The following is a 23246-nucleotide window of genomic DNA, read 5'->3' as shown; positions in this document are numbered from 1 at the left end:
CACATTTTGTTATCCCGAAGCCGTTAATAGCTTATTATACGGCATAAGTTTAGCTCACATTGAAGGCCGTGTGGTGTCTTGTTGTTGGTATCTTTGACCAGTGGCTAGGGTACCACATCTCCTTACCCCTCCCACAAACTCACTCTCTGAAAAAAATGAGAATATAAAAATTCTATACAATTTTTCTTTTTTTAATGTAATTCATCCAATCGTTACTTATATAATTTTCTCCGAATGCGTATAACGTCTTTACATTAAGTCCGTTAAAGAGGAACTGCAGGATTTTTTAGCATGGAAAACATAGTTTATTCATTAATTGAAATTTGGCTTTGAACTAGCTCATAGTATTTTTTAGATTGGTACTGTATGTCTTTTGTTATTTTGTAAGTTTTTTTTTGTGCTTACATGTAGTACCAATATTATAAGTCAACTCCTTTTCGACCGATTTCAACTGTCATTTTAATGTTATGTTGTTTCATTACATGCACTGTCCTAGGTTAGGAGGGGTCGAGCGCTCACATTCGTGTTCAAAACTCTTTGATGAAGTCCAGTGGTTTTCGGGCCATTTTTTTTGTCAAATGATATAAGCTAAAAGAAGGCCGTTCTCTTTTATTTTGTTTCACATTTTGTTATGCCGATGACGTTAATAGCTTACTATACGGTATGGGGTTTGTTCACTATTGAAGGCCGTGTGGTGTCGTGTTGTTGTTGGTATCCTTGGCTACTGATCTTGTCTCATTGATATGCCTACAGAATCTACTTACCACTCCAACGAACTCACTCTCTGAAGAAAATATATGTAAAAAAATCTATACAAAAACTATTAGTTTTATTGAATAATAACGATCCTTGAACAAATTATATCTGCTTTGACAAAGGATTGTTAATTTTTGAAAACATTCAAATTTTGTAAACAGCAAAAAAAATTTATCAAAAAGTCTTCTGTATGAAGATGTTCGAATGTCATAAAAACTAAACAGCATGTGAGTTGGTAAACAGAATGTTAAATAGATAATCAGAAATAGAATAGGCATGAATAGGAATTGTTCCAGTAATCCCCTTCCAGTTGTCTAAATACTGAATCACTAGTCTGTCAACACTAAGGTTGTGAGTTCGAATCCTGCACGTGCTAGGTGCGCGCTTGACCCCAATCTTGATTGACTTAGATTATCCTACAGAAGGTCGATGTTTCTCCCCGGGCACTCCAGCATCCGCCACCAAAAAAAATTAACAGACATGAAATACCAAAATAGTGCTGAAAGTTGCGTTGAACACCTTTCAATCAATCAATCATCCATGTATTACACGAAAACGCAGAAACTTTTACTGGCATATATCAAGTATAATTATATCAAGTAAACAAGATGTACTAGAATTGCGCAGTTTATTCAACCTATGTCACCAATTTTAGATATAGATCTACAATGGCATGAATAAATGTTGAAATCGATTTAAAAAGTTTAGCAACATTTAAGAAGATAATCCATGTACCATCTATTTCATGGATAAATACTTTTTTGCCAGTTGATTAATGACATCTTTAAACGACAAAATGGAATATAATACGAGATTAATTATGATAATTTCGATTTTAGACAAATTTGCATACATTGCATATTATATACATTGTATAAGTATGCGATGTTTTTTTGTTGCGATACACATTCAGTCGCATTATTCGAATTATCAAAAACTTTGCAAAAATGACTTAATTTACAGTATTTTTTTCCATGAAGAAATGCCATCTTCTCAGACTTCATAGATAAACACTACAAAATCTTTTCCAAGATACCCGGGCTTATAATTTGGTATGCCAGTCGCGCGTTTTTTCTTCATATGACTCATCAGTTGCACTCGAGTCAAACAGTTTGATGGCCACATCAAATACAAGAATATGAAAACTTTTAAAAGCCAATATTTCGAAAAGTTGTTCTAAATACGACAAAGACAATGTATGCCCGGGGGGAGAATAACCTTAATGTTTCCAATAGCAAGAAGCATTCGGTATTTGTATACAGTAAATCTTTGTACGCTTGTGTGTTATATTTATACTTTGTAGGTACAAATGTATTATTTCAGTTCATTTTTTTTGTATGCTATATATTTTGCCATTTTTTCAACACTACTAAGTACATTACACTACACTAGGCTCCTCATGTTTGTGGCGGATCCCGAAATATTCATATGGGGGGGGGGGGGACACTGACTGCATAAGAGAGGGCCTGCTCCAGTCGTGATTCCCTAAATAATCAACCGATTTTTTTCAACAAAAGGGGGGGCGGGGCGCCTTGCCCTCCGAAATACGCCTTTGCATGTTACTCTACTTAAATATTTACTATCATATTTTATTTAACAGATTTCATGACATGTATATCTATTATATGGTAATTTTTATAAATTTACTGTAATGCAAAGGTATGAATTATTCTAAATACTAAGGATTTTCTTATCCCAGGCAGATAACCTTAGCCATATTTGGCACAACTTTTTGGAATTTGGGTCATCAATGTTCTTCATCTTTGTTTGGCTTTCTTTACTATTTTGACCTGAGTGTCACTGATGAGTCTCATGTAGACGAAACACGCGTCTGGCGTATTAAATTATAAGCCTGGTAAATTTAATAATTATTAGCATGTCGTAATGTTCTATTATATTCAATTTGTTAATTTGTGTATTTCTCTGTCCTGAATGTTCTTCCATTTATTTGTATTGTAGTCCAGTCATGTAAAGTTGTTATTTTAGTGTTATATTTAACATTGCCATAAAAGCGGGAGGTTTGGCTAGCCACAAAACCAGGTTCAACCCACCATTTTTCTTAAAATGTCCTGTACCAAGTCAGAAAAAATGGCAGTTGTTATCTTATAGTTCGTTTATGTGTGTGTTGCATTGTCTTGGGTTTTTTTGTTGCACTTTAGTGTTTCTGTTGTTTCGTTGTTTTCCTCTTATATTTGATGTGTTTCCCTCAGTTTTAGTTTGTAACCCAGATTTGTTTTCTCTCAATCGATTTATGACTTTCGGACAGAGAAATACTACTGTTGCCTTTATTCATGAAGGTTTACATTTTTCACACATACAAAAACGTACTTTTCTCATACAATGATACTACATAATTCACAAAAAAATAAACTAGTTCACATAGAATTAGCTTCTCTTCCAATTGAGGATCCTGAATCTATTGGACAACTCATTATGTCAATCTCATCTTGTTAAAATGTTGATGGATCTAAATGTCTAGTTATAAATGTTGCAGTGTTGTTGGAATCAACACAAACAAAGGTAGTAAGCTGAATGAAGTTCATGGCCACAGGAAAGATCGTTGTCATTGAAGTGGGGAAATGTATAGAACTGTCTTTCGTCATTTTGAAACCTGAAAAAAAGAAAAGGTTATTGACCAAAGATTTGATAAAGGATGTTCACTCCTCTTGTTTCTGATTTTTTGCCAGAAATTCTAAATCCTCTGGTTTTATCCATGTAGTGCGTTAAAGAATTTTGCCCGCAAACCCCTACTTTTCTTTTCATATCGTTTATTACATTATAGTTTTAAAAGCCATATTTGAAAATCTTATAAAAATCCTTGTTATTTTTCAAAGTTTTGATAAGAAAAAAGGAGCCAATGGTAATTTAATGTTATATATAGAGGGAATCACCTCCCGCCAAATTTGAAAAGCTGATATCTTGAAAACAAGCACACGGTCGGAACCATCATTTGTTTCTGCTTTTTTTTATTCCTTTATTCATATACTTTTGATTTGTAACAGTCTTTAAAAATCTTGTTATTCTGAAACAGAGTGGCGAACATCTGCTGAACTCTCAATTACTTTCGTAATATATATATATATATATATATATAGCTTTACATGGGCTTTCTTTTTAAACTTTCACTCAATACAATAATCAGTACCTTTCTATCATCAATTAACATGTTTTTTTATGACAATTTAGTTTGAGTTGATAAATGTGTGTACAGAAGGTCTTATGTCTTTGAAAACAGATACATGTACATGTATCTTACAACGACAACGTCTTGGATATATAAAAAAAGATGTGGTGTGATTGCCAATGAGACAACTCTCCACATGGTATGTTTGTTTAATGTTACATGTACGACACACTTAGTGTTTTCAAACATAGTTGGTGTTATCAGAAAGAATTTAGAAAACAAAAATGATCAAGAACAAAATGACATTTTCAGCTTAAGTCAATTCTTTTAGATCGCATTTTGTAACTGCAAGCTTTTTTGTCAACAATTTCAACCTAGTATAAGTATAAACAATTCAAATGTACTTTTGTTTAATATGAATATCACTAGGTTTACTATTTAGTTTTCTCTGTTCCTTTTGAGTGCTCACAAAATCATTTGTTTCAGTAATATAAGTCTTAAAATGTCCACCAAACCCTACTGGTTATATTGTTTTGATAGTGTTATCTACATCTTTATATGGCGTGTATAAAAAGCTTTTGTCTTACACTGCACATGCCTTTTTGTTATCGTGTTATGCGTTGCAGGGTTTATTAAATGACAAGGTTTCCATAGTATTCTTATATTCAGATAAAACATATAAATGTTTGAGGGCAGGTGTTTTTCAAAGTTATTTGTAAATTGGATTACATTTTTAACTGTATAAAATTTGTTAAATGACTACCTTTGATTATGTCTCCCATTATGCCATCATAGCAGTTGCCTGGTCACGAGGCACATTGACATTCAGTAGTTTTTACAACCCATCCGACTTCCTCACCAGAGGTCAGCATGGTCTGGATTTCTGGAAATGACGTCAGTTGTCTTTGTTCTGCATGATCTTTTACCCATAAGCTGTAAAGATAAAATGACAATAATGGTTAACCTTCATCAGGAACGCTCGACCCGAAAAATATATAAGAACGTAAAACCACTGGAAAACGTAATGTATAATAGAAAGGAACGTAAAATGATTCTTATATTCGACTACGGCCAACCTTTGACTGAGAGAGTTGGATTCTTAGTTTTTCAATAAATCTGAAGTTATGTAAGAGATGTTACATTAATAATGGTTTGTCATAAATCATGTCAATTGAAATGCACTGACTACTAAGCGTATTTTCTAGATTTAATTTGATCAGAAACGATAAAACACAAAAATTTAAAACGCAAGAATGTATAACACCTCTGGAAAACGTGAAAAGATTACGACCTTAAAGAACCTCAAACAATAGCCTTATCGATAGCAGGTCAATTTTGTCGGAATTGGTTGAACCATGAATTCTTAATAGTTGCTAAACTATCACCAGCAAGTCTTAGAAAAACATGTATGTACTAAGGCATTGACTACTAAGTTGCCGATATACTAACAGTTAACGCAGTGTCATGCTAATTTGTTTATTTCTGTTAAGATGTAACAAAGTCTTGATTTAGAGCTTAAAGTCCAGCAGCGATCTCGTTTTAGTATTCAATGTGTTCTACAATTCAGACTTCTACAACTATATAGATATGTGAACTTGGAGTTTCAAATACTTTTGTTTGTTTAAAATTTAACATGACTGTCACAAATACTTCATAAATGCTTAAAAAAAAGTAAAATCACAAAAATACTGAACTCCGAGGAAAATTCAAAACGGAAAGTCCCTAATCAAATGGCAAAATCAAATGATAAAACACATCAAACGAATGGACAACAACTGTCATATTCCTGACTTGGTACAGACATTTTCAAATGTTGAAAATATTGGATTGAACCTGGTTTAATAGCGCTAAACCTCTCACCTGTACGACAGTCGCATCAATTTCCGTTATATTGACAATGATGCGTGAACAAAATGTCACAAATAGGGGTACAAAAACAACACGGACCCCACCAAAATCTAGGGATGCTTTCAGATGCTCCGGAAGGGGAAGCAGATCCTGCTCCACATGTGGCACCCGTCGTGTTGCTCATGTTGTTACAAAGCCGGTAAATAGTCTAATTCGGTAGGTCACATTCGTGAAAACGGAAGGGCATTGTAGTTACGACATAAGGAACATATCCGATATCATCTGTATAACGAATTTTCCATAACGTTCAACCAACTCGTGATGGCGTCCTTAATATTTACGAAGTGATGATTACAACTTCACCATTTGGATCTCTTGGTTTAAAAATGAAAAGGTAACAATTGGGAAGCTGAAATCATCTCTTTTGTCGTAAAGTTTTGTTTTCAACCGACCCTCATAGTCAATTTCTAGATATAAGTCCTAATCAAATGGCAAAATCAAAAGCTCAAACACATCAAACGAACGGATAACAACTGTCATATTCCTGACTTGGTACAGACATTTCCTTATGTAGAAAATGGTGGATTGAACCTGGTTTTATAGCGCTAAACCTCTCACTTGTATGACAGTAGCATCAAATTCCATTGTATTTACAACGATGCGTGAACAAAACAGACATAATAGGTAAAATTAAGATAGTTCAAAACAAAAATTTTGCACAAATTTTACAAATTTTAACTTCTTCCTCTTATACTCGCAAAGCTCTGCATATTGTGTATTAAATGTGTTTGTGTTACGAATCCTTCGATGTTTAATTATACTAATACATTAAGAATAACACCGCTCTATCAGTACTGTAAACTTCAGCCATCAACACAATTTGACTTCATCGATTTATGTGTAATTATTGAAAAATCTTTTCAGTACCTTATTTAGATTTTTTAGTTTTCGAATTCCAATAGTTTCCAACAATTTTCTGATTTTTCGCATTCGAGTGAAAAAAACGAAGGGAACCTACTGTGCCTCTTTTAGGGGATACGGAAGAAGAAAATAGGACATTTCTGAAGATACAAAGATATCTCGTATATAATTGGACGTTCCCAATTAATTGGAAACTCCTTCAAATTAAAATGCAGCTTAAGGATGTAGTGATGTCAGCTTTAGAATTTTTTGTCAAACTCTTTCTTTTCCTACGATACAGGGTAAAATATTTTGCCCCATATCACCCACTTTTCTTTTCATAGAAGATTTCAATAGCTCAAAGAAGGTCATTACCAAAATCTAAGCAGATTCTTGATTTCTTTTCTCACTATTTCGGACCCAAATAATAGCAATGCTAAATATAAGGTAAAAGTCCGAGTCAGTCGTTTCCCGTCATTTTTTAATATCAAATATCTCGAAAAGGTGTTCTATAACCTATCAATATTTTTAGTTTATTTTGTTCCTTAACTAATGCTCTTCTGATTTCTAGTATCAATTTTGAATTCCAGATTTTTTTTAATTTCACCGGACTACATCCTTAAACTATAGACCTAAAAATTGTGTAAATATTTCAAAGAGACTCGTGTGATTGTCGACTGTATCTAATATTTTTCTTTATTTTTGTTTTCCTTCCCTTAAAAAACATATTTCAAAATTTGACAGGGTGTTTGTCTTTATTAAAGCAACATATGCTGCAGAAATTTAATCTTACCTCCCTTGTCCTTCTGTCCATTTACAATATGTTCCTGATATGTTGTCGATAATATTTATATAAACTCCAGATTTTGCCCAAAGCACCTTTGCAGTATCATTGACATTCCACAGTGTATGTATTTCTTTATTTAAATCTAAATTTAAATACACAGTGTTATAAATTAACTTTTCAAACAGTATTTTCGCTAAATGTTTTATCTGACAAAATCCTAACGATTTATATTTACATATATTTTAACAAAATGTAGAATAGGTATTCTTGCAATTACAACATTTCTTGAAATCAGCAATAGATATTTCATTCTGTGAGTCTGTTAAATGTGGTCAATGGTCGGAATTGATTTCACACGTAACATACACAGAGTATGACGCAGTTCTTTGATTTGATGTTAGGGAAGGGATTACTTTCTTAATAATCTGTTTTACAATTGCAAAAAAATACTAAGAAAAAAGTTTGAAAAAATAGATGTTCGTTCAAAAGTTTGTTTTTTTTCAGGGATATTTTCTTTTTTTTTTTTCCTCTTTTATTGCAGATATATGTGGGTTCTTCTCGATTTATTTGCATTGATTGTGAAACCCTGGAAGCCTCCGTTCCACGGACAATACGTGTTATTTCATTCTTTACATTATAAAGTTCAGGAGTAGATGATGCAAAAAACAAAAAACACAATTTGTGTGCAAATAACGCATTGCATGAGTACCATTTCCATGATTTCTGTAAAATATGTAAGAATGCTTACATTTTGACGTTTGTAATGTCTGGCTTTTTTTTCAATGTCATGTTTTGAATAAAGAATAAATTTTCTTTGTTTACTTTGTCTTCGATCAACAGACTGTTTTTGAATTCTGTAAATGGGAAGATATTTTCTTTCTCATTTTGATTTTCGATAGATCGGGTTTTTTTTTTTTTTTAAATCGAGACACATCTCATATTTTCTTAGGAGACCCATGGCACTGTGTCTAAACTGTTTTCGATTGTGAGATGTAATATTTTCTACAACCGTTCTAGATTAACGGAGAAATAAGTCAAAAGGCACGTCAAAATGACGATTTGAGTGAACCTTGCCTCGAATTTGTTTAATATCTCGATAAATTGTGCACATTGTACGGAAAGAAAGGTACGAACAGAAAGATATTAACATGGAGATAACAAGACTAGTCACTTTGAGCATCTCAATGTTTGTATTAATGGCATTTTTTTGTTTCGTTTGAAAACCACAAATTTATGAAAAGCAACCTTAACACAGATCTGAACATTCTCCGTTAAAAGAATTCAATATATATGTTATTATAAAACACACCTGTCGTGTTAACATTTATTTTACACGGGAACTTTTCGAAATAGATGGTACACGTTTTTTAATGTTATACGTATACCTTACGCACTTATCTTATTTATAGCATGCATTTACATTAAATCTTTTAATAGTTTATTATGATGTATGTTTGTTTACTATACATTAGCACGAAATGATATAAAAATAAGAAGATGTGGTATGATTGTGTCACCATATCAATTTATCAAAAGAGTAAAGCTTTTCTATTCTGTACGCTGTGTTTATGATAGTTTACTCATTTAAATTATTGACGAACAGTCAGAAAAAGACTTTAGTCTATACTATTTTTCACGAATTAATCGTGCATCCAACGCCGTCAAATTTTCTGGTACTACATAAACTTGAGCAGGCACATTTCATGAAAACTGCAAGTTAAAATTTGAAATAAATGTATATTACAATTATGTATTTTCAATGTGAATAAGAGTTGGCTTGCAGCATATTATCGTCACAAGATCCACGTCTTATTTAGAACAACCTTATTAAGTAGCCATTTACCCCGTGAAAATTGCCAATGAAGCAACTTTCCATCAGAGTCCAAATAACGTAAAAGTTAGCAAATATAGGTTACCGAATGGCCTTCAACAATGAGAAACATCAATACCGCATTGCATAGCTATAAAAGACACAGAAATGACAAATGTAAAACAATTCAAACGTGAAAACTAACGGCCTGATTTAGGTACAAAACAAAAACATAAAGCAACAACAGCAACACAAGACAACCGCTGATTTATTGGTCCCTGGATTCGGAATTGGCACATACAGAATGGCAGGGTCAAACGTGTTAGCGCCAACTATACCAACAGTGGTATAACAGCACAACATAAGATCAAACTATAAAAATCAGTTGAAAAGGGCCAAATTTTTTTTTTGAGGGGGGGAGGGGGAGGGTCTCAACTTAACTTGGTTATAACATTACGATTCCCCAAAAATTTATAAACTTATCATATTGTAAAAAATTTCGAACACCATAATGGTATTGTTAAACATTTCGAACACCAAAATAATCTTTTTTAATTACTTCAGATGACAGAAAATGTAACTATTGAGGGAGCAGATGAGTAATTTCATGAGCTTATTCATGAAAGCTCATCTGTTGTTACAACTGATTTAAACAACACCAATGATAAGTCTGGGTTTATTTTCTGTTTTATACAAATAGTCTAAGCCGCCACGAATTTCCATTCATGGTCTCGCATTCCCACGAGATATAAATACCACTGTGAATTTTGAAAATAAACATGTGATCCAATCTACATACAACAAATTTGGCGGATGTCTCTGTTTTCTCGATTCTTATAAAACTTCAAGATAGTATACGATGGGCGACCTACATTTGCGCGAATTTGAAAATGACAAGCATTACGTTTGCGCGAATTTACCTGAGTTTTTACCTGTGATTTAATCTTTAGAATAACCTGAATTTTACGTTGTTTTTTTTAGGAAAATGGGTTATATCATTGGTTGTTGTCTATCATATTTGTTTTTAGTTTATTTTTTTGAACATAGTTTGCATTCATGTCACTTATATTGATAAATATATATCAGAGAACTCTTCATTCGTTTATATAAATATCAAAATCACTACATTTACGTAAAAGAACAGTTTTGAATAAATTACAGTGAATATCATGAAGAGGAACATTCAAGGTATTTAGTCATGAATAAACCACAGTATGCATGTACATGATATCTACGTACGGGAACCATCTATGAATCAGTCCGTGTCTGGTACTTGTACCCTAGCGCAGTTAGAAGAAGTCGCCTTAACTTGCAGTATAATCTCAATGAAGGTGTAGATGGCTGGTTGAGTAGAACACAGCTGTTCATTGTAATGTCTATGAAAAGACTGGCCCATTGTTGGTACGTTTTGATTCTTCATTATGCACAGCCGTCCACATTGCTGGTGGAAAATTCAACTCACTGGTTACGTAATTTTCTACTAAGTAGTCGGCAAATTTGTTGCAGTTTTCATTTACAGGAGCATCTGACATTATATCGTCTGAAAAACTGTCCTAAACTTCCTCGAAAAAAAGACCTGTCCAATACGAAGAGGACTACCTTTGACTGTAGTATTTAGATACATTCTAATAATATATATAATTATAAATAAATTCGTTTCATTTCGGACATAACAATTTGTTTATAAAAAGACAAGGATTTATTTTTCCTCGAAAACAGTCCTGTCCAATATGAAGAGGACAACCTTTGACTGCAGTATTTAGATACATTCTAACAAAACAGTTCGAATTGATTTCATTTTTTTTAAATTATAAATAAATTCGTTTAATTTCGGACATTACAATTTGTTTATAAAAAGACAAGGATTTATTTTTATTATCTTTTTTTTTTATTAATCCACGCAAACATAGTGACTTTATAACAGGTAAATTTCGCGCAAACGTAATGCGTTTTGTCGCGCAAACGTGGATTTTATTCGTGCAAACGTAGAACAGATTCGCGCAAACGTAACGCGCCGTATACGATATAGTTATATTTTATATCATTTATTAGTGGCGGAGCCAGGGGCGTAGAGTGCGTACGTCCCCATTATTGACAAAATAAAATTTGTATATCATGTTTTTTACGATTTATCAAAAAAAAATTTCAGCATAAAATCGTCCTAGATCCGCCCTTGTGTATTGATAATTTTAAACTTGACCAATGCATGTCCCTTAAATGTAAAGCAAATTATGATAATCATAGCACAATGGAGAGATAAAGAACCGTTTATTTATAAAATTATTAATGAAATAAACAGTATTGCATTTTCTGAATGACCTGATACTATTTTACTTATTTATACTAAGTATAATAGTTAGAAGGAGGGGTAAACAGATTTTTAACGCATGATTATTGTGATCCATTGCGCTGCATGAAAATTCATGCATCTACATTTGTCATATTCTCTTGCTTTATAATAAACATTGAGTGTTCATGATATTTTTTTCAAATTAAAAAAAAAAACGAACAGAGAGCTTAAACCTCAAATTGCATTACAACCTTCTTTTCTTTGTATTTCGCCGTTAAAGTATTCGTTTTTATATAAAGCAAAATTTGAAAAAAAAACTTTTCCGATAAAGCAGGAATTCAAGCGTTTGCGGATTCAAATAAATCATAAGTCGTCCTCTGCAAAAACTGTTTTCCAACAGTCCATCAAACTCCTATTGAACGACGGATTTTAATTTAGTAATACGATTATACGTTATTTTCTATGAAAAACGTGGTCCTGCTTTGGGAAATTTTTAAGACGAAACCGGGTTGTACACATAGACAAAACCGGTTCCTTTAATTTTGACATGACCCATTTCTTTCGTTCCATGCACAGAAATACAAAAATTGAGGTGCTCAAAGTGACTAGTCTTGTTATCTCCATGTTAATATCTTTCTTTTTGTACCTTTCTTTCCGTACAATGTGCACAATTATCGAGATATTAAACTAATTCGAGGCAAGGTTCAATCAAATCGTCATTTTGACGTGCCTTTTTACTTATTTCTCCATTAATATAGAACGGTTGTAGAAAATATTGCATCTCACAATCGAAAATAGGTTTATGTGTATTTCTATTTTTCAATATCATAAAAAATAACAAATAAATAAACAGAAATCTTACATTTTATCTGTCTGTTGATGGTCCGTCACCGTCCCGGATATTTGAAACTATTGAGTCCAAACATTTTTTGCCGGGGGTAGTTTAGACACAGTGCATGAGTTACTGTGTAAAGAACAAAAGACGAGAAATAAACATTCTAATATAAGGAATGATTAATTGGTGTTTAAAGCCACTTTCAGCACTATTATGCTATTTCGTGGCGGGCCAGTTTTTATTAGTGTAGGAAGCCGGAGTGCACGGAGAGGCACGGATCTTCGGTAGGAAAACTGACAATCCTTGTCAATAAAGATTGGAGTAGAGCGCACCTGCCACGTGCGGGATCCGAACTCAAAACCTCGGTGTTGACAGGCTAGTGATACAATAGTGCGATTAATATGAGAAAGAACTACAGCTAATAATCACCGTATTCGTCGATGTAGTCAACGTTGCTTAATATCAACTCTCCGGCATCTTTCCTCAAGATTTTAATGGCACTGAAGTATTTGATTTCACCACCAAACACGGGAATGTCTTTAAATGGAGGCGAAGCGGATTGTAGACAACTCGATATGTTAAAGAAGTATTTTACTTCTGCTCCATTTTCAAGGTATGAAACAAGAGAATCGTAGGTTTTTACTGGACTAGATCTGAACAAAAGAGTTATAACATGCAGATAGATTTTTTCAAAATAAACTGACTCAAATCGTACAATCCTGCACAGTTTCACTGAATTCGGTTAAGAATTACAACATTGGTCTTAAAAATGTACTAGTATTTTAATTAGTCGTTTTATTGGTGAGAGGACTAAACGACTGCATGTTGCTACCAAAATCTATCTATGCTCAAAGGTCGGTTTGATTAAGGTTTTGCTTGTCTAACAAATTAAATTTGCAGGATTTTATGATTTCCTTCAACTATGTTTTCTAATAATATAAATAGTGTGTCACGTCGGTCTTTGCGGCAAAAAGTCTTCCATCAGTCACTAAGAAAAGCAACAGAATTTTCACTGAATTAGTACACAATTTTATTTAGGAGCCAGCGGAGGACGACCTCCGGGTGCGGGATTTTCTGGCTGCGTTGAAGACCCGTTGGTGACCTTCGGCTGTTGTCTGCTCTTTGGTCGGGTTGATGTCTCTTTGACATATTCCCCATTTCCATTATCAATTTTATTCTGCTATGATAAAGTTCTTCGTATAAGTTTTTTTGCATTTCATAGTCAAAGCTCAAGAGTAGAAACGATTGAATTAAATAACAGGGTCGAAATTTTAACCATCCAGGCCAGTGAAATGAACTTTTATATTATCTACGTTCCAAAGCCGAATTTCAAATATTTTGCTGATGTTTGTAATGATTTTATCGGGATCTTATGAGTGAAGAATTGTGTGCAATAAATGGCTTTTTTTAATCATTTTAGTGTACAGCAATGGTTCTTAATACCGAAGCAAATTAAATAAATATATATATATATTTATTGCTCTACTTAATCATTTAATGACATCTTGATAAAAAAGTTAAAGACGTTTTTACAAGAAAAACTCACCTTTGATATGCAGACATCAAGAATGAAGATATTAGACCACTATTAAGACATAACAGGTAAACTACGGAATTCGCCATTATGAAATCAGGCTTCTTCAAAAGTCCTTCTAGAAAATCTTTTGAGTGATTACTTCGGTGCAATGTTACCTAAAGAACCGATAACCTATTTTTATAACAACATGAGACCTTGTGTTAACCATGAGGTCAAGGTCATATCATACGATATGCCCAAAGCACTTGCAGGCATTCCAAACGGCTACTAAAAGTTTCCGTGAATGCAAGATAAATGGGTCAGTATAAGAAATTCATTTCTGCTTGGTTATAGAATATATGTCTTCAATAGTGTTTGCTTTGTCCGCATAAAACTTATGCATGTTATGATAGGTATGATAGTTCGTTTGGAAGCTGAGGCATATTTGCAAATGTAGCTCAAGTTCACGGTACCTTATGAGAACTAAGCAAAATATGATGAGAACTTTGTAAAATTGCTTCTTGGAGTGAGAACTTCCCAATTTAACACAGTGAAAATCTGTGCTAATTTAGTTCCTTGCCAACATTGAATAAGAAATGTCAATGGAATTTAAGTGGAAAAGGGGAGGGGGAAGTTGGGGTGGCTGATATTTGTTTTTTTTTTCGTGGATTGAGTATTTGTTTTTACCTGTTGCTAGTTCTACATTTTTTTCATTTTTGTACCTATTTAGAAAAAAAATTCTGTCAGTAATAGTTCAGAAAATAAAATAGATAAATGCTCTGTTTTTCCGATTTTCAGTTAAAGTTCAACAAGCCCAAGTTGTATGCAAAATTTTGCAAATATCTGTGACAAAGCCCATTTACTGTTCCTCGACCTTAAATATTTGGTTCTGAGGAAGCTCTTTTCTGGATTAACCTTCACTAGGAACGCTCTAACTAAAAAATATGATAGAAAAGAAAAAGGATGTATAAGTACTTAGATACGTTAGAAGCTGTGAATTAGATATAGAAACTATCAAAAGTCTGTTGATAATACCAAATTCTCTAAATACAATATACATGAGGGTCTGTATTGGTGTGAGGGGGGGAGGGGGGGTCCTTCATTTCTGTATTTTTTAATTTTTTTAAGCCATTTTTCTCTATTCTGTATACTTTTTGCTCATTATTCTCTATTCCTTATATTTGAGCACCTCATTATTCTCTATTCTTTATTTTTTTATTCCTTTTTCCTCTATTCTTTATATTTTTTGCCCATTATTCTCTTTTCTGTAAATCTTCATCCACACCCTCATACATGTGATATGACAAAAGGCAACCAACCACCTTTATGTCATTGTAATCAAACATGTACTGAGCAAGAACTGATAAACGGATATTGAAGATAATTATCTATGTACGTTAGATATAAACATTAACGGATTAAAAAAAAAAATGAAATTGAAGCATGAAATAACATAATCCCCTGTAAAAATTTTCACACAGTTTTAGATTCAAAAGTAACGCTCGTGAATAATATATAAGAATGCAAATCAATACACATTGTCTGTTGAATTTAGAATGAACTTGTCTGAAAAGATTAAACAGAAACTGTAGATAAAATATATTTGAAATAAGTCCGAATGTCCAGAATAAGAAACACACAATTTGGTTCGACTTTTTTCACGATCACATAATTATGCTTTCAACCCTCCATGTAGGAGGTCAAGTTATAGAGCACTAGTCTGAGTTTGAGTTCACACTGATAAAGTCACATTATACTCATTTTATTAAAGGAAGTAAAAGGGAAAGCATACACAGTATGATACGGTTGTATCTCAATAACATTATTTGACATTTTTAGCATCATATGGAAACCGACAGTGCCCTCTTCGCTACTATTTGTTTTTATTCTAATACAAGACAAAGGTTTGATAAAGAAAAAGAAGATCAAAGAAGTTGTTTCGTTTAATTTCACAATACAGACTAAAATATTATCAAAATGTTCTCTCAATCAACAATCCAAACTTCTTGAAGTTAAGCCTTACGGATTTTTGATGAGCTGTCATTAGGAAGTTTTAAATACATGTTAACGAGTTTTGTTTTAGACATCTTTTCATCGTTCTTCGATCGTTTTTTGCCATCGCCTTTTCAGTTTCTCTTCGAATTAAATAGATGGGTGTTGGTACTTTTTGTCGTTTGGTAGCCGTCTTATTGGCATATACCCGCATCCCCCATCAGTCATAAATAGATTAATCAAAACAAATGACAATAGTAACATACATGTTAACGAGTTTTGTTTTAGACATCTTTTCATCGTTCTTCGTTTTTTGCCATCGCCTTTTCAGTTTCTCTTCGACTTAAATAGATGGGTGTTGGTACTTTTTGTCGTTTGGTAGCCGTCTTTTTGGCATATACCCGCATCCTCCATCAGTCATAAATAGATTAAGCAAAACAAATGACAATAGTAATAGATTTGAAAAGTTACTATGCTTAAACACGCTTATTACATCTAAATCATTGCTTTGTGTGTAATTGTTACGCAAGTCGTCTATTTACGCGTCTACAGTAATAAGCATTTCTGGAATAATTGTTGTTGACTTTAAGAATTACATTTCTATCAGGTAAGAACTTCGTTTTTTTCGGAATATTTTTCAAAACTTTTGTTTAGCTCATTGTTATGTAATTTAAATACATGTTAATATCATTACCAGAACAGCGATTCTTAGAAGTGTGTCATACTCCATGGTGACAAGAATGTATCATAAAGTTGGGACAGATGTTTGCCTAAACCAATACGGTCTGCAGTAATGTCAGCCTTGTGAAAGATAAACATGAAAATACCAGCTGTGAATAGTTGAAATTTTAAATCATTGTTTAAAGGCGACGGAAAGGGTTATTTATATTGCATTCTGGGATATTAATCAAAATGTATAAACTGGTATACTTTTTTTCCATTTGTTGCGAATAAAATAAAAGGTGGATAATGCATTAATGATACGGCAACTCTATGACACGACAATCACAAAATACACTGGACTAAAAGATATTACTAAACATAAGCACAATCAAGGTTTCTCGTTAAAGGCATGCTCATGAACATGCAGAGGTGCTCAACTAGTTTTATTACTCACACTCCCCCTTTCAAATATCGGCCAGAGCACACCAAAGGATGTATGTATTTTGGAATGACGGAAAGACATATAAAGTGATAAATGTAATGATTTCTACCAAGTATTTTTAGAGAGCATAATTTAATGAACTCACCAATATATTTTTCGGAAGCATATCTTAATGAACTCACCCATATATTTTGGAGAGCATAAAATTTAGGCTGATAATTGTATTCTCATTTTGGATAGAGAGATCAACAAGCCATAGGTACTTGGGGACAGCCCTCCCCCTTTTTCCAAAATCAGGTTGTTTTTTGTTTGTTTCTATTACAATTAGTTTTGCGTTTTTCTGTTTTATTAAAAGAAGTATGCTAGAAATAACTTGCATTTGCTATTTATTACAAATTCCAAGTTTATTCTATCCATATTTAGATTATAGAGTATAATGGTTTTTTTTCTTAATACCCTCAAAATGGCATAAGAAAATAAAGAATAATGAAAGATGATGAAATGAAGAACCCCGCCAAAAAAAGTATTCAAAATTTAATAAATTCAAGCCATTCTTAAGAAAAAATAGCACAAAATAACACCACATGATTATAAAGCGATAAATGTGTTACAGTTAATGGGCTATATCACAGATTTTGGTAAAATTTGGAAACAACTTTGGCTCGTTATATTTTAACTGAAAAACGGAAAAAATGCATTTCTCTTTTTTATTCTCTGAACTATTACTGAATCAGATTTATCTCTTTTAAAATAGGCGAACATTGGTAAAGAAAGCACAGAAAATCGGTGAAGATCCATAGATTTTTCTAAAAAATTATATGTTGTTGATACTTAAATTTTCGTTTTAATGAGTTAAGATAGTAATATGCTCACCGAAATAACAATAACTTTAACGGATTAATATATAAGTTGACCTCATTCTTAATTGCATTTTTGTACGTTTATAGGTATCAAACTGTTAGTTCAAGGATGCTGTTTGTAAGTATTAACGTTATGTAGTTTCGTTTGATCATTTTTTTGATTTTTGGTAATGAAAGGAACAGTGTAAAGGTTACTTTTAATATTAAAAACAAAACATTTGTGAAGTTGTCAGTTAGACTAAGCTATTACAGTCAAAAGCAGGATAAAATAGGCGGATAATACCAATGGAACATTCAACACTCATAAGTAGAAGAACGAATGACAAAACTATGGAAAAAATCGAAAACATTGAAAAGACAGTCGATTACTAACCATTACATGGAAAACTAATGGACTAAACAACCCAACATTCTCAGTAGCGTAATTATTTGTATTTCCATCGTCCTTTAGACAATTCGTTGATACGAAAGTTAGTCAGATGATAAGGGAAAGAACTTTACTTTTCGTCTTTTTGTAACACGCCTTGGAAAAAATCTTCTCTGTTTTTAGAGGTTGATTGAAAACAAAGATAATGTTCCTATTTTTGGGGTAGTACAAAAGGCGCCACATTCAGTTCCTCCCGTAGCTCATACTTGTGAGTTTAATCTATAATGTTTTACTGTGTTAAATTACCGAAAGAAAAACAAATGGGGAATTCAAAGCTAGTTCGTAATATGCATCTGCATGTGTGCGTCCGGAGAGTAATACTTTATGTAATAGTTCAAATTATAAATTCTGTTCAAATGTAAACACAGGAAGATGTGGTTTGATTGTAAATGAGACAACTTTCCTTCAGGGACCAACATGATGTAGAAGTTTGAAACTATAGGTCACCACTTAATTACTGACATCTGGCTATCGAAAGGCACATATAGCATGCTGCGGGTTCAAATATGTTTTATGGGCGCCTAACCCTTCCTTAAAATGAGATAGTTGTGTAACAGCACAAAATAAGAGCAAAGTTTTGTTATAACAATTATATGAAAATGGTCTTAAAAGACAAAAATACATTATAGTCAACACTTAAATATAGAAATTCATTGTAAATAATGTAATATTTTACCACAGCTAGTGCTCTCTTCATTAGGACAGGAAGTGAAAGTGGGCGGTGACCTTCGTTTCAAAGTCTCGTGCAATGACAAAAAATCGTCATTAGATTGGTAGGTATTTTGAAACTAAACAAAGCACAGTACACGTGATACTACACACAATATCATAAAGTTACAAATAAGTATTTGATCATACTTTACTGTATATTCTGTATATATTGTTTTAGTTTCACCAACACCGATCACAATTAGACTTTGTTATACACATATGTAGCCCTGCAAAAAACTTGCTTAGAAAGAATTAAAAGAGCAGAGGATACTAAACGTTCTAAAGTTGTTTAGAATATCGGATACACCTTTTTATAAAATTTTCTTGATAACAAATTATTTTCTTATTTATTTGTTTGTTGTATTTTGATTTTTTTTAAATTTCCTTTTCTTTTTCGAAATCCTCTTTTTAATCTTTTAACTTTCATATTTAAAGAGATACAGAAGCGGTGAAAATGTACGTATTGCGGTATCAATATGAGAACAAGTATAATGAATTGATTCCCCTCCCGAAAAAAAAGAAAAAGGTTATGTTGTCATTAAAAATATAAACACAAAAAGCCAAAACAAGAATGTATATGTTTATTATTATGTGGGACAACAAAAATATGAAACAATTTTCTGTATAAAATACATTTATGTGGTGAAAATATATACGAGTTAAGAAAATGAAGGAGATCATGATGGTCTTGTTCTAGAGTCTTTGTAAGTTTAGCGCCATTTTATTAGTTTTGTGGGTTAGTAGAAGTAGAAAATCATAAAAGATCATTGATATATATATATATATATTATGCGGTTTCATTGATATCTAAATAAACTAAATTTCCTCTTTCATGCTACAGTGACTTGAATTCCCTCAAATGTTTTCTATGTTAATGCATGTTTACTTCCAAAAAATGAGCTATAATAGGCTGTTGATATTTGAAATGTTATTGTATTAGAATCGGCATCTCATTTTCAGTCTTTCATATATGCTCCGCTGAATTTGAAGTAATTGTCTTCACATCCTATTACCGGCTTTCAGTACGGTAGAAGTAATTGGTAAAACAGTTTAAAATCTGCTGTACACAATGGCAAACTCTATTGTATTGCAATCGTTGATCGGGCGGAGCAAGCGCGAACCTTCTGCCAGCCCGTCCCGTCCACATCGTTGATAAAGTGGAGCAACAGCGTATCCCATGAATAGATTACCTTAGCATTATTTGGCTATACCTTTCGGAATTTTTGGGCTCTCAATGCTCTTTAACTTCGTACTGTATTTGGCCCTTTTTTAACTTTCTTGATTCGAGCGCCATTGATGAGTCTTTTGTAGACGAAATGTGATTCTGGCGTACATTTTATACAAAATTTTAATCCTGGTATCTATGAGTCTATATACAAACATCAAATTATTATTTCATTTTTTGTTGTAAATCATGCAATACATTTTTGTTTTTATTTGTTAATGATTTGATGTCCCTCTTTACAAACTTTTGTTTTTATATTTAAAAGTGGGTTTACTGTCAATCTTCTAGAGGATAAAGACGATAGTGAAAATATCACTTTCCAATGCAACCAAAGAGGGCCAAAATCGAAGGTTGTAATGAATACCCGTCACCATGGTAAATGGGGAAAGAAACAGTCTTAAAGGATAAAGACGTAGTAAACGACTACTTTCAAAACTCCTTCGAACTTAAGATTCGTGTGAAAGACATCAAGAAGATTCTTGTATATGTTAACGGACAACTGAGTACAGAGTTTTCCTGTAAAACCGATATAACTCGAGTCAATTATGTTTGTTACTCATCTAATCTAAGCATCGAATGAGTTCCGTAAAAGAAATGATTTGGTCAAAAGTTTCCGACAACGATATTGCATTTTCATATACAGAGAAAAAATTTTTTAATCCTTTTTTAATTTAAAAAAAAAATTAGATTAAAGGTTTCAAAATTGTAATACAGTTTTTGTCAAGTAACGATTGAACCTTATGGTTATTTTATGTTACATTAATGTATTACTGTTTTAGAAATAATAAAGAAAATAGTTTATGATTAAAATATGAGATACAAAATATTTGTTGCTAAACTTTTTTTACTCCGTTTATATGGTTATTTCCCTTAAAACAAGCTGCTGTATTACACAAACCGGGCCTTTCTTTACAACGCAATATAATGTTTGTTTCTTTATAAAAAATAAAATTTCCTTGATAACTAATTTCGATGATGTTTAAAAAAAAATATCACCAATGCCAAGTTATTAGCAGAATAGTAAATACATTATTGACTTTGATAGTATAAACATATCGGTAACCAACAAAAATAACTTATTTTTGCATACTTTTTTCACAGGCCATTCCGACTGGGGCGCAAACTCGACAATATGACAGGAGACTTTTTAATATCACCGGATGATGTCAACATTGGTTGGTGCATCCAGGAAATAATGAAAATAATATCAAACGAGAATCCCAACTGAATAAAAGAGGTTCAAGTATGTTGGTTGTGAATTCTGGTGATTTAAGAACAATCAAGCGAACTGACTGATAGATAAGTCGAAAAACCTTGCTAGAACACTCCTTTAATTCTGAATTCTTGTATCGCGTCTACAATTTTTGATTAATTGCTTAAAATCTCAAACGCATACAATACATCAAAGAGTTATTACAACTTGGCCAATTAACTAACAAACTCCAACAGATTTTTTTGTCAATTTCAACTTTCTTTGAACCTCAGCATTCCATTCGTGTGTATAGCGCATGGAACCCCCAAAGAAATCGACATAGTATGACGTCCATTATCACTGAACTAGTACACCTTTTTGTTTAGGGGCCAGCTGAAGCACTCCTCCGGGTGCGGGATGTTCTCGCTGTGTTAAAGACCCATTGGTGGCCTTCGGCTGTTTTCTACTCTTTGGTCGGGTTGTTGTCTCTTTGACACATTCCCCATTTCCATTCTCAATTTTATAGTGTAAACGTATGTTACCAAAGTAGTTTTTGCAACATGGTCAATATAGTGTTAAACGAGGAAACAAATCAAACAAACCAATCAACATGAGCAATAAAACATCAGTTGTATTCTAATCGACTCTTCCGGGCATCAAAACGGATATTTTGCTCGGTGTTGCTCGCTAGGATATCCAATAAAATCTGTTTACAAGCAAGTCAATTTGCACATTTTAAAACCATTAACGATCTTGCCTTTCGATGATAACAGTTTTGAATTCTATAAGTTTTGAAAGAATTCGTCCGTGTCATGATCGATATTAATATAAGATGTGGAATGCATTCTTATGAGACAACTTTCCACCAAAGACCAACTACCGTAGCAGTAATAAACTATATGAAAAAGAAGATGTGGTATGATTGCCAATGAGACAACTCTCTACAAGAAACCAAATGACACAGAAATTAACAGAAATAATAGGTCACCGAACGGCCTTCAACAATGAGCAAAGCCCATACCGCATAGTCAGTTATAAAAGGCCCCGAAATCACAAATGTAAAACAATTCAAACGGGAAAACTAACGGCCTAATTAATGTACAAAAAGATGAACAAAAATCAAATAAGTTACACAGCAACAAACGACAACCACTGAATTACAAGCTGACTTGGGACAGGCACATACATACAGAATGTGGCGGGGTTAAACATGTTAGTAGGATCCCAACCCTCCCCCTAACCTGGGACAGTAGTGTAACAGTACAACCAACATAAGAACGAACTATAAAATTCAGTTGAAAAAGGCTTAACCCATCAGATGGATACTAATAAAAATACATATAACAAGAACACAGAGTGGACGTGAACGGGTTCTTGTACATCCCAACAACAAAAAGACACTAAGTACAGATCTGAGAGTACTCGCAGTTACTGACAGCTAGTTCAAAGCCAATACCAACTAATAAAAAAACTATGCATCTTAGACTAAATTATCAATCAGTACACATCCAACATCCAATGGATCTAGTGAAAAGACGTCATAAACAGTCAGAGAAAAAACATGACCTTGTGCAATGCCAAGATACAGGAGTCGACAGATTGTAGATCCAAGAAAGTGCATATGTATATAACAATAATGTTAATTTTAGAATGGGTAATCATTATATTTGCCAAACATTTAATTATACAACTCGCTAACACTAGGCGGAAAGATTTCAACAACAATATAGATATTATATTAACCCAAGTTTAAATGAGCACAAGCTTTGACATGAAAGGATCATTTCATAAAAACTATAGTTAAATATCAACTCCTGGTATCATCCTTTTCCATTATGACTGATAGATATAAAAGTATTCAATCCACG

General features: G+C 32.9%; 1 protein-coding gene across 1 annotated transcript; it reads right to left on the bottom strand.

Moving 5' to 3' along the window:
• Nucleotides 1-3155: 3155 nt before the first annotated feature.
• LOC127724898 (uncharacterized) lies at nucleotides 3156-13913 on the bottom strand. The gene is made up of 5 exons (XM_052231900.1): nucleotides 13897-13913; nucleotides 12852-13003; nucleotides 7422-7557; nucleotides 4698-4813; nucleotides 3156-3367 (listed from the first exon to the last, which is right to left on the bottom strand). The coding sequence occupies exons 1-5, from the start codon at nucleotides 13911-13913 to the stop codon at nucleotides 3207-3209; spliced, it is 582 nt and encodes a 193-aa protein (XP_052087860.1). The 3' UTR covers nucleotides 3156-3206.
• Between the last annotated feature and the right edge of the window lie 9333 nt (nucleotides 13914-23246).

Source organism: Mytilus californianus, unplaced genomic scaffold (genome assembly GCF_021869535.1).
Source record: "Mytilus californianus isolate M0D057914Y unplaced genomic scaffold, xbMytCali1.0.p SCAF_14, whole genome shotgun sequence".
NCBI classification, from domain to species: Eukaryota; Metazoa; Mollusca; class Bivalvia; order Mytilida; family Mytilidae; genus Mytilus; species Mytilus californianus.
The sequence above is the reverse complement of the archived record's forward strand: the minus strand, read 5'-3'. Positions and strand labels throughout refer to the sequence as shown.

Coding starts and splice junctions, on each gene's coding strand:
- LOC127724898 (XM_052231900.1), bottom strand. Junction 7,558..12,851: donor TGGTGAAATCAAATACTTCA/GTGCCATTAAAA, acceptor ATTTAAATTTAG/ATTTAAATAAAGAAATACAT. Junction 3,368..4,697: donor AAAAACTACTGAATGTCAAT/GTGCCTCGTGAC, acceptor TCTTTTTTTCAG/GTTTCAAAATGACGAAAGAC.